This window comes from Suillus clintonianus, assembly GCF_016758775.1.
Source record: "Suillus clintonianus strain FC179 chromosome Unknown DEU56scaffold_14, whole genome shotgun sequence".
NCBI classification, from domain to species: domain Eukaryota; kingdom Fungi; phylum Basidiomycota; class Agaricomycetes; order Boletales; family Suillaceae; genus Suillus; species Suillus clintonianus.
Genome location: NW_024539238.1, coordinates 205,006 through 217,161, shown reverse-complemented (window position 1 = coordinate 217,161; position 12,156 = coordinate 205,006). Strand labels below are relative to the sequence as shown.

General features: G+C 51.7%; 3 protein-coding genes across 3 annotated transcripts; 2 read left to right on the top strand and 1 right to left on the bottom strand.

Annotated features, from left to right (window-relative positions):
- The first annotated feature begins 1,613 nt into the window (after positions 1-1,613).
- DEU56DRAFT_784689 (uncharacterized protein) lies at positions 1,614-5,394 on the top strand. The gene is made up of 15 exons (XM_041352232.1): positions 1,614-1,950; positions 2,002-2,182; positions 2,238-2,460; positions 2,556-2,869; positions 2,925-3,001; positions 3,056-3,275; positions 3,405-3,545; positions 3,603-4,082; positions 4,167-4,235; positions 4,288-4,405; positions 4,459-4,634; positions 4,685-4,787; positions 4,842-4,877; positions 4,931-5,059; positions 5,113-5,394. The coding sequence occupies exons 1-15, from the start codon at positions 1,892-1,894 to the stop codon at positions 5,226-5,228; spliced, it is 2,442 nt and encodes an 813-aa protein (XP_041211749.1). The 5' UTR covers positions 1,614-1,891; the 3' UTR covers positions 5,229-5,394.
- Positions 5,395-9,104, bottom strand: DEU56DRAFT_978404 (uncharacterized protein). The gene is made up of 4 exons (XM_041359695.1): positions 8,696-9,104; positions 7,885-8,630; positions 7,765-7,829; positions 5,395-7,717 (listed from the first exon to the last, which is right to left on the bottom strand). Exons 1-4 carry the CDS (start codon positions 9,061-9,063, stop codon positions 5,489-5,491), a joined length of 3,408 nt encoding a protein of 1,135 aa, XP_041211748.1. The 5' UTR covers positions 9,064-9,104; the 3' UTR covers positions 5,395-5,488.
- Positions 9,105-10,535: 1,431 nt separating this feature from the next.
- DEU56DRAFT_784683 (uncharacterized protein) lies at positions 10,536-12,105 on the top strand. The gene is made up of 2 exons (XM_041352231.1): positions 10,536-11,070; positions 11,128-12,105. The coding sequence occupies exons 1-2, from the start codon at positions 10,630-10,632 to the stop codon at positions 11,836-11,838; spliced, it is 1,152 nt and encodes a 383-aa protein (XP_041211747.1). The 5' UTR covers positions 10,536-10,629; the 3' UTR covers positions 11,839-12,105.
- Positions 12,106-12,156: the final 51 nt, after the last annotated feature.

Below are 12,156 nucleotides of genomic sequence, written 5' to 3'. Positions count from 1 at the left end.
TGACATGTTCCTCGGCGACAAATATCTTCGGGTATGATGCAGACAAGCGACATAACATTCTTGTTCGTTCTATCCGTCATGTCTTGATTGACGTGAGCTGAACAAGATCGCGTGTCTACTCCGGTTATTCGTGTTCCTATCCGCGTTCCTTGTGTCCTGACAGGCTGGTACGATAAAACATACAAGTCTGCGTGTTGACGGTATCCTCGATGGGGCTCGTTCTTTTCAATGTTAAAGAAGCGATGGAAGCTCTCCATATAGAAGTCCTATCTCCCAGGCAAGAGGCCGTACTTCTTCCTTCACGCGATTATTAGAAGTCACATTCTGTGCACTCCTTATTCTGATTCATTTTTGATTGCAGTTCGCGTTCATACGGGAAATGGCATAGCGGCCGTGTGCTCCGCTAGCAGCTCTTCCCTGTGCCGTAGAAGTGCTCGCGAAAGCTGCGCTGCTTTGGGACTGGGACTCTCTGGCTAACCGTATCTTTCGCTTCCGAACCAACAATTGGCTAATCGTTTGGAAACCTAGCCGTCGGTTTTTTGTCTTGTGCACAATTCAATACAGGCAACGCGCACACCACTTTAGCAGGACCCATGAATTCAAGAACATCCGTAACCAGCTTCGCGTCTTCTGGGCCATCCTCAGGCCATGAGGCCGATTCGAAGGGTCATTTTAGCAATTCAAGTTCTATATATGCCTGCGCCATTACGAAATATCTCTTTATCTTGGGTTTGTTCTGGGATCCTGTTTCCAAGCGGTCGCTTAGGGTGCAACTCTGGTGCTGTTCTTCGTGCTTATTCTTTCTATCTGGTCACTGCATGTTTGGTTCACTGATATCCTCCAAGGTTTGTTTTCGGCGCAGCGTGGATGTCAATGGCTATCTCTCCAGGATTTTTTGGGTACGCGCTCCCAGCTTGGCCGACGACTAGGAGCTAGAATCTACTGGCGGCTTTTTGATTGATTACCTCTCCCTGCGCTTCCGTCCCACGCTATCCGGTCAGGGATATCACACACACCCTGGGGCCCAGGTCGTGGACCCCCCTCACTTTTCAATACCCCTCGGTGTAATGTGAATTTTGGACAGCCCCGAGGAGCACACGAAGCGGGCCGCCGGGTGAGCTGTAACAAGTTCCTTGACTATTGCGATCGGTGGACAGTTCCGAGAGCGCTGACTATTGGGCCAAGGTTATGCTGACACGTCATGTCGAAGAACTGATCGCGTCATTATGGATCAAAATGGTTCCGCTCGGCGAGCCGGAGTGGTCGCTTTCCGTTTTACAATGTGGTCATGGTGAATCTGGTGCAGCGCGTTTTGTGCATTGCTGTTCTAGAGGAGAGCGTTTCAGTGGTTGTGCCTGTGACTCGTGGCAAAGACCCCGGGAACGATATTCAAACTCCGGACATGCTGTGGGAGATGATCATGGAGGAGAAATGAGTGTTTCGAGACGGAAATTGACGGTTGATTGAAGCCAGAGGATGCTGTGAGCTGCTGTGGGCTGGGCATGAAAGAATTGTGATTTTATGTATATTTATTAAGATTGGGGTGTCCGGGGAACTATTGAATGATATTTCCCGCGGGTTACTTAGATGTTGTATTGGGTTTCTGGTAGTATTGACTCTTGAACTCACCGTCGACGCCGTTTCCGACGTTGAAGCCTCTGGCCAGCCAGTTTGTTTTTTCTGGATCCTCAGCCAGCTTCCAGACAGGCAAATATTTTCTTCTTTCTCTTTTCTTTTCTAAACAAAACAGCAGAGCTTAAGCTTTAGGTTCAAACACTCACAGGTTGCTTCTGGCAGCGGCTTTTAGTCGCGTCCTCCTCGTAGCCTATCTGTCTGTTGCATTTCATTACTCTTCTCACTTTATTTCATTGCTTTTTCGTCGGATTCACAAATGGCAACCACCGCTCGCCAGCCTAAACCGAGAGGGAAGGGAATGGCAGATCCTCCTCGGTCAGTTCTATCACCACATCCTAATACATCCCTTAACCTTTCTCCATTCAGCCGTCCTGGTCCTGCTTGGCAGACGAATCCAAGGTCTTCACCTACCCCTGCCAACAATACTGCTCGTCTCCCTCCTTCAGCTAATCAGGGGGGGTTCCCCCCACTAGGTCCTCAGACTAATGGCTCTCGCATTCACGACCCCGTTCAGGACCGTCCTCTTCATATTCTTTCTGGTCTTACCGTGTGTTTGCACTCTTCTCGCGCCACAAGTATTTCGACCAACGTTATATTTTTAGGGCACAACTATCACCCTGACCACCAAAACTGCTCAGCGGTATGAGGGTGTCATTTTATCTACTGCTAGTGAGGGTGATACCGCCGGTATCACTCTCAAGGACGTCAAGGAGATATCCAAGCCCGGCGCACCACTCAAGGAGTCTTTATTCATTGCTTCCACTAACATCGACGCTTGGCAGTCGGGTCCCGCTGACGCTAAGATTCCGGTGCCAAATGGCGACTGTGAGTCCGTCATATCAGCTTCCTTCTCTGCCACAGGAAGTTGATCCCACCATTTGAATCTTTGATGCTGATCTCCCATACTTCCTGTGTAATAGCTTTTCGGACTGATACCGATATCAGCAAGAACAAGTCATCTCGTGAACGGGAACTCCAAGCATGGCTGCCGACTGCTGCCGCGAGCTCTCCGCCTCCAGCGGGGACGCATCATGAAGGCCTCGGCGACGAACTTACATTTGGCCCGGGCTCTGGCGCCAACATGTCTTGGGATCAATTCGCGGCTAATGAACAAATGTTCGGCGTTACGACTTCTTATGACGAGGAGGTTTACACCACTAAGTTGGATCGGACGGCTGCTGACTATAAAGAGAGGGAGCGCAAGGCTCAGCGCATTGCTAGCGAAATATTGAACGTAAGTTTCAGGCGCCCTAGGTTCATTCTAAAGTGGGCTCATTTTTTTCCGACAGGGTGCTATAAACAATCCACATGTAGCAGAGGAAAGGAACTTGAATGTTGACGATAGCGGTGTGAACGAGGAAGACAAGTGCGTTCTTCCTTCCGGTGTCAGGCCTGCATTTGGCTGACGGCTTGTTTCTAGATATGGTGCTGTTGTCCGAGGGCAGAATGCTTACATTCCGCCGGGCGCTCGCAGAGTGCAGACCACTGCACCAGCCTCGGGAACAAGCCCTCCTCCAAAAGATGTTCCTAAAGTATCTGTCAATGGCCCTGACGGTGCCCCTGTTGCTGCAAAGGACGTGGCGCCTCCTGCTGTCAAGTCGCCTTCTCCTACGCCATCAACATCATCGGCTTCTAATAAGGTATGCAACCCCCTCCGATCTTGATCTATTTGTTTCAATTCGAATTGCTGTGCCGCAATGTTTTACCTATGATTGGTCGAGACTGATGGGTTGCTGACGATCACTCCTTCTTTGCTGTGTTGATGATAGCCCCCGGCGGATCCATTGCCGGCGTTCCGTGACTTTGTGACGAATGAGAGACAGCGCTTGACACAAAAGAAGCAGGCGCTCGTCAAGAGCGAGATGGACAAACGGAAGGCTGAGTTGCTGAAGTTCAGCCAGACGTTCAAGGTCAGTGTTGCAGTGTTTCTTCTCCATTACTGGTTTCAAATCTCGAGGTCTACCTAGTTGAACAAGCCCATCCCGGATGATTTGGTTCCTATTCTTGCCAAGGATGAAGAGAAACAGCGACAGATTCGGGAGAAGGCCTCGCAGGATGCTGCCTCAACCACTGCTCGTGCCATCGGCGTCACCGCTACTCTCAATCCCTCCCCCAGCGCCTCTCGCATGCCGATCTCTACCGCTAACAAGATCGCTCCCGCTACCGCTAAGCCTACTCCAGCTCCGCCCGCCATCCCAAAGGCACCCATCGCTGGTACCTCGGCCTCTGTCGCCAAACCCGTTGCAACGAAGCCCAGTGAGCTCGCCAAGAAGAACTCGGTCAACATGTATATACAGCCCATCCCCCCGTTCAAAGGAGCGAAGCGCTCAACCACGCCATTGCCTGGCCCGGCGACCCACACGAACGGCGCTGCCGTGCCCATGTCGCCCACCAGTACCGCAAACCGGCTCAATGCGAATGCCTCGTCGTTCAGGCCCAATCCAAAGGCAAATACTTTTCACTCTTGTATTGTTGACTGCTGGATTTCGGATCCTGTGTTACTGACTGATGTTTTTGGTTCGCATGATTAGGGTCCTACGTCTCCGATTCCGAGTTCTACGTCAGCCTCCGCGTCACCGAAGGCCAAGCCTGCTGAATCGGTGGGCCGTTTGACCTGTGACTGTTGATTGTGGATTAACCCAGCCCCCTTAGTCACCTCCCACTCCCAATCCATTCTTTGGCACCAAGGTCATGAAGAAGGGAGCGATTCATATCAAGGATGACTTCAACCCATTCAAGCATAACAAAGTTGTGGAGGCGAACCAAATCAGTACGTGTCGCATCATCTTGCTGAGGATACAATCTAATGGCTCTCCGCTGCAGCTGCTATCTGGCCATACAGCGGCAAGCGCTACATGCATATGTTCCCTCCCCTGCAACACCAATCGCCTCAGCAACCCGTCCACATTGCGCCACCCGGTCCACCACCCGTCTCACACCCTGTATACGAAGACAGCGGGGAACAGCGTGTTTACTACTACCCCTATTACCCAGGACAGGTGTGCATGTCCTTGTTTCCCGCGTGGAAACTTTCTCAAATCTTGCTCAGCCCATGATGCCTGGTATGGCCCCTCCACCACCTGGTGCATATGTATCAACACCTTTCATGCAACCAATGGCGTACCCACCAGGAATGCCACCGAATGGCCAACGTGAGTTATAATAGTTCCATATGTACATGGACCATAGCTCATGATACCCTACAGCCATGTATGCTGCATCACCTATGCCTCAGATGCCTCGTGTGTATTCATATTGGTTTCTGTCTGACTTTTGGCTTACCTATCCGCCGTAGCGCCACAATACATGCAACCACCACCTGGCACGTACCCTCCCCCACCCAACGGTGCCGGCCCACGCCCATCAATGCCACCTACTCCGATCCCCTCTCACGCGCACGCATACTACCACCAAAGCCCACAATGTGCGTGCTGATTTAATAATGGATTTACTGTGACTGATGATGGGTTCTTGCAGTACAACACGCCGTCCCTTACCCTATGATGATGCCACCTGCAGGACCGAATGGTCCTCCCCACCCATACGAAGCTGGCCCGGCTCCTCCGCAGATGGGCGGCGTGGGCCACGCATGATTGAGTGACAGGTGGCATGGTGTCCACGTCTTTTCTTCCCGTTATCTGTTGTCCGCTGTCTCCATGCAGTTGTGCCATGGTTGTTGTGTTTCATAGCCCAGATCTCCTCTGGGTCCATGTTGTAGCTATCAATCTCTGGTATTAATTGATGATGTGGACCGAGAACTGAGTATTCGAGGGAGATGCTGTCAGGGTATGTATACAGAACGTCGAACAAATAGCTTAACTATGAACATACGAATCATAAGTCAAGTGAGGTGTTACCCAGTGTAAACTGAAAGCTCGATCTTTTTCAGTAGGCCTTTGAGCGTGTTACTACTGCGATTGCAATGGTGCTGCAACCAACCCTCCATTTCTTGTCTGATATCACCAAGCTCCTCGCACAGGGGCAACTTGCCATCCGGACGCACGAGGCAAGGATTGAGCAAGAGATCAAATAACCTCATCCACAGGTCATTCTGCCAGTAGCGCTTGAACGGCGTCGTGACCTTGAAAGGGGATTGGGAGGTGATGGACGACGTTTCGATGTATTTGCCGAACAGCATGCAATAGATGATGCCAGCGAGACCAAAGTAGTCGGTCTGATATGTCCAGGGTCGGTGCTCCCTTAGCTCAAAGCAGTCTCGTGCGTCTGTTGGCCAGTCACTAATAAATTGTTGGTTGTGAGGAAAGAGGGACGTGTCAAGCGTCCTCCCGAAATCGATGACCTTGACACCCTTGTATTTCCAGCCGCCATCACCTGAGGGCTGGTATAAGCTTGAGAGGGCAGACGCGCCCCCTGGGACGTCTTCGAGGCGCAGAAGGCAGTTGTCAATCTTGAGATCGCCGTGAATGAATCCTGCGCTGTGCATTCCTTCGAGGAAGCGCATGATCTCGATCGTGAAAAACATGACGAGGAGCTCGTCAAGGCATGCTCCTTGTTGCGAGATACCAGCAGTAGCGGCACGGTTGACGATGTCGAGCAAGGTGCCTTGCGGACATAGCTGCATGAGTAGGTGGCTTTCGTCGCGATACGCGTAGAGAGCATACGGTAGGACGAGGGAACGGCGGAGTGGCTCAGGGAGTGTACGGTGAATTCTGCGTAGAACGTGGAATTCCCATAGGTTTCGAGGCTTCACGACTTTGAGAGCAAGCATTGAAGAACCCTCATCCTCCTCATCGTCCTCGTCGAAGTCCTCGTCTTCGTCTTCGTTCTTGGACGAAACATCTCGAGCTGCAAATACTGCTCCAAAGCCGCCTTCGCCTAGCTTATCTACAACTTTCAGTCTCTTTCCTTCCAGGGTGACTATGAACACATCGCCATCGAACCCCTTGGAGCTTGAGCCACTCCCCCGCCTGCTCTTCTTGGCTGCGAACTTCTGCAGACCCTCGAACATGCCTGAGTCCTGCCCTCGCAGGTCGTGAAAATCTTCGTCTGCAGGCAAGAGGGAAAGGAGTGTGGACATAATCGTAGGGTCAAAAGGATTGCAGGGGTTTGATGGTCTGAAGGCAGACACTACTGCGAGAGCATCCGAGAGACTGAGCGTCCCTGTGCGCTCCTCGATCACTTCCAGCTCTGCTGGTTGGTATTGTGGGACCGCTCCTGGACGGTCATAAGAAGCGAATGATGAGTCCGACTCCTCCCCATCGTGCACATATCCTCGTTCACATTCGTCTTCCTCTCTCAGCTCTGCGGCGAGTCGTTCTGCAGCCTCGACTGGACCATTCTCGCCCGGGGTAGGGAATCCGCGAGTGCTAAACTCAAAGGTACGTTCTGTGATGGGCGTCATCACGTTAATCCTGCCGAAGCGACCTCCAAGAGGTTGCGGTTGCTCCTCGTATTCTTCTTCGAACTGATCGCTGATGCTTGAAGAAGAGGAAAAGGGTACATCGGCTTCTCCCTCGATATAGCCATCCTCAAAAGGTTCATCGCTCGAGGAGAAGTTCTGGTGAGGGTCATCTGCAGGATCGCTAGATTCATCGGTGTAGGTCTCGGATACCGGTGTCCTTGGTGCTAGAGGAGCTTGACGTTCCACCTGGTTCTCAGACGCGCCGACAGAGCTGCTATCCACAAACGCCTTGAACGTACTCGGCTTCGGGGTAAAGACATGTCCTGCATTCTCACTACCCTCATGCACTGATGGTGGACGACTGAAGACCTTGAAAGGGGTTTTGGAGTCGACAAATGCAACGAATGGTGCTGCCTCCGGTTTAGACGGAGGTTGAAAGACGCTTGCGTTCTCATTCAAAGGGCTAGCCTTCGTCCCCTGTGAGTTAGGTCGGGTGAGGGGTTCTTTCTGAGATACAGGAGTGAAGACACGCGAGAAAACGTTGGCTTTGGCGTTGACGTTCTCGTTTTCTGGCCCCGGGTTTTCTTCAGAGATGGCTTTGAGCGTGGTGGGGGGTTTGAAAGAGGCAGCGGGAGTGCTATCCTTCGTTGTGAGAGCGCGCCGACTCATGTCAGGAGTAACAAATGTTTGTTTGGGGGGTTCGTCCACGAAGGGTTTGAACTAGCAGCAAATTTAGCATCGAGTGAAGGAAAGTAGTGTATTGCTACCTTTACCGCAGGGGTGCTATTCTCCTTGCGGTTTGCGTTCTCGTCGACAAAGGGTTTGAATGCACCTTTCATGAATAGAAATACAAATGAGCCCTAAGTACAAAATGAATTTCCACTTACCCGGTGTCTTAGCGTTCTCATTCTCCAACTGGACAACAAGTGGGGAATGTCTTTCTGCGGTTTTCATGGGTTCAATCCTCTTCACCGGCGCATGCTTGCTCCCAGGCACCATCCGTTTCACAGTCTTATCCGGGGAGTTGTACATTCCAAACACATCTGCCAGCGCCTCTTTCGTATTTATCGTGACTGTCGGCTCTCCTAAAGTCACGATGCTCTTGCGCTTCCCGTACCCCATATTCTGTGTGCTCCGTGCGCCGTCATCGTTGAAGTTAACTCGGATGGTCTCGCGTGACTCTGAAGGTGGGGGCGGACCCCACTTCTTGTTCAGAAGTCCCATGGAGCGGGCGCGCACTTCAGCAGCGCTGTATTCAACGCCATCTTCAGTGAAAAGTAGTGTGAGGTTGAAGCGCAGCTTCTCTGGGCGCCTCCCTGCCACAGGAGGAGCGAGCATAGGAGCATAACGACTGTGAGGTCTAGGGGATGATGAGGAGGCTTGCGGGGTACTAGACTTCGAGGATGATGGTTTCGAAGTACTTGAGGACGATGCAGGTGGTGGATCGTGCTTCTTGAGGGGATGGCGGCGGAGGGCATCAATTTCCTTGGACCCACTTGGTCGGAAGGTGATGGGTGTAGGTTTAGACGAGGAAGGGCTGCTTTGGAAATCGCGATAACGTTTCTTCATCCTCTCGATCGGACGAGCATTACGCGTGATCCCGATACGGAACACCTTGTCCGCTTCGGTGTGTCTGAATCATGTAGATGAATGGTTCGCCCAACCCACACTAAATGTTCAAGCATACAAGCCACTCACCTTCCCTCCTTTTCCAGTGCCCCAGCATATTCCTCGTAAAGTAGTGCATATACGGACCCGATGTCGTGCTTTACGAGATATGAGTAAATAACCGTTGGTCTCTCGACTTGCTTCGCATACGCCGACCAGAGTTTCAGATATCTGAGATCGCCCTTGTATCTGAGATCATCCTTGAACCGTCTCGTGCTCTCCTCGAGCAGCTCTATGAGACCGGATGTCATGTCATCTGCAGAATACTGCTGTGTGGTCCATTTGACAAAGTCGTCGTAGGCAGCGAGCGGGTCTTCGTCTTCCTGGAGGGCCTCGACGATGCTAGCACGATATTCTTCTTTTTCTTGATCAAGCCGAGCATTGCGGGCGGATGCCATTGCGATTTGGCGATGGCGATGGTTGTATGTACCGAAGGTAGCACGTCCGAGGCAGAACCTTTGTTGAGGTATGTTTACGTCCCCGAAGTTCGAACGCGACGCGTCGGGATCACGTGGCACAACAGCTGCTTATTCTTCAATAACTAGTCTTCAATCACTGCAGTCTGCGCCGACTCTGCGGTAAGGGCAGCGGGGTCGCTGGCAAAGCCCGCTGCCTTACTTTGAGTTAAATGAAATTGTACCGTCGCTCAACTCGTTCGAATCACCTTCTTGCCTGTGACCTATCTTCCTGTTTGTTGTGGCACACGGTGAACCTCGTTCCTCTGCCAACCGACATACTCACCACACCACACATACGTGCCAGCTGTGGCACCATAACCGGATGGTGCAAACGAGTAGTGGCGCACCCAGAGGATTATCCTGAGCTGGAAAATCTCTGAAAGGTGGTGAAGATATCTGCGAACGACTTGACCGGTTCAATGTCGAGATCTCGAGGTCTCAAGTGATGTAAAACTTTACATCTCCGAGAGGGATGATGGCAATTACCTTGATGCGGACGAACAACCGGATGGTGCCCTTTGTGATTGTCAGGGAGTTAATTTCGATCTCTTAGATGTTCATGAGGTTGCCGACATTCAGGCTAGCCCTCGCCCTGCATGGGTGGCCATCCCGCAGTCCGTAATGCCTACATTCACACCTTTATTTCTACAGCATTCTACAATACTACCCACGCAGCTGTATACTCGAAGGCCAGGATCGCTTCTTCCGTGCAGCTCAACAAGCAACAGACTGTCGCACCCTGCCTACCGCTTCAGTCAGTCTACTGAAGACAGACAGACTTGTTCATGATCTCTTTCTTTGAATGCAACATTTTTGAAAGCTTCATCAGCCCTCTGCGTTTTCCAAACTCGAGTCTCCTGGTTGCATTGTCGATGACTGCGATGCCACACTGTACACCCAAAAATGACTGTCCGACGGCACCATAAATGTATACCGACACAAACCGTGCCAGATGTACCCCCAGAGCGCGCTTCACAACGGGTTTTCCAACGCCCGGGGAAGTGGCTCCAGCATTTGGTTGCGTTTACTACAAGGAAGTAAGTAAAACATTATGTTACATGTGGCTCATCCACCATTCGCAGTAGGATCATTCTGCAGGTCGTGAACCGTTCAATTGCAAATGATGAAGGAGGCATGTTCTTTGTTCGAGACCATCAGTCGCTTGATCAGTGGCTACTGAGCGCTTGAGCATTGTTCTCAAGAGCAGTCGTCGTATGAGCGAAATATTGCTTGCCCATTGCATTGTGACAGTAATGGTGACCTTCGAGAATATCAATGAAAAACACTAATTTCTACAAAGCGCGGTCGCGATTTCCCCACGCACGTCTGCTCACAAAGGGATTCATCATTCGTGCACAGTTCACAAAGGGATTCGTCGTTCATCCACAGTCTACAAGCCCACATCACCTAGCCATATAAGTTTAGTGCTCAACATGGAATCTCTCACCAACTCATCAACCCATCCTAATCGCGTATTCACATTGTTTCTTCACTACACCCGTCTTCATGTGCCCCTACTCTTCCTCCGACTACTCCCGCTCCCGCCCGCTCCATCCTCTCGCAGAGCAACGTGAACGTGCATTAGCTCTGCATTACCAGCAGCACCTTGGGAATCAGCCCACCCCAAATGTTCTCCATACCCCAGAGTACGATGAGTTTTCCAACCAGCAGCGCATGATGCGCATCCGAGATGTCCTGCGTACCCGTATGCCAGAGGATGGGAAGAAGGATTTTTACACCGGGTTCCCGTCCTACTGTTGCAGGGCCTGCCAGTTAGCTGAAATCCTGCAGGACCACGCTATCCGCGATCGTGAACGCGAGGCCAGTATCCGAAAGTGGCAGAATTTTGCTGCTTTCCACGCTCAACTCGAGGAGGAACAACTCTTTGCCCGCCACCGCGCAAATGCTGAGAACTTCCTGGCAGAAGCCGAGACCTTCCTTGATCCTGTATGTTCTCACTTGTCCAGTAACTCTGCCTGGTGACTTACCATAATCCCCACCCAGGCCCCAGCTTCCACCTCCAAGGTCCCTATCCAGGACGAGCCTTCGCTCAAGGACATGTTTATGGCAGAGCTCCGTCTTATGGCAGAATACCGGGCTGAAGTGCGCGATACACTCCAGTCGATCCTTGCCTGTCTCTCTGAAGGCACTTCGACCGAAGCACCTGTCAAACGTGATCCCGTACCATCACCTGCCGCCCAGACTGCTGACCCTACGCCTGTCAACGTCAACAGGGAGGAAACCACAACTTCCCAGGAAGGAAAAGGAAAAGTCAAGGAGTTTCCTGACTCTGACACCGAAGAGCCTTCTGCATCTCCAGCCAAGGTCGCCTCTTCCCTTTCCCAAATCACTTCCGTTGCCTCCCGTCTTGATACCCTCCTCGCTGACTTCCATTTCCCTGCCGAGCTCGATTTCTCTCCTTCGCAGTCGCCGTCCCCAGTTTACTCAGCCCTCGATACCGCTGATGTATTCGCATTGACCTACACCCCGATTAACGCACCTCTCCGTGCTCAGGAGCATGCGCTTTCGTTACTCCTCACAGACTTGGACAACGTCCCCAGCTTCGGATCACAGGTAGTGAGAGGCGCAAGGCGCGCAGTTGTGGCTCGCGTAAAGCAAGCTCTGGAAGAGCTTGAGAAAGGCGTGGAGGAGCGAAGGAGCCGTGCCCACGCCAGGAAGGCAGACTCTGTTATTGCGCCTGTTTACGCAATGTAGGTCAGCCTGTCGGAGCCGGGGAATGTTTACCTCTGCGGTCTTGCGCACAAGTGCCCGTTGTAGATGAAGTTCCCACCACGGCCTTTGTTCCTGCAGTCCCGGTGGAAGCCTTATGAGCAGCAGAATGGGTGGTGCAGTATTGACCGAGGTATGATGGTCTTATTTTGACTCTGGTGTTTCTTCAAGTGACACTTATGTTCTACGTCTTACTCTTTGTGTTTCATATTCGCTCTTTTTAACTACTGTACTCCAGTATGTATGATGATCAGGGTACTAGCAGAAATATTGAATTGCTAATGTATGTATTTTGTACGATAA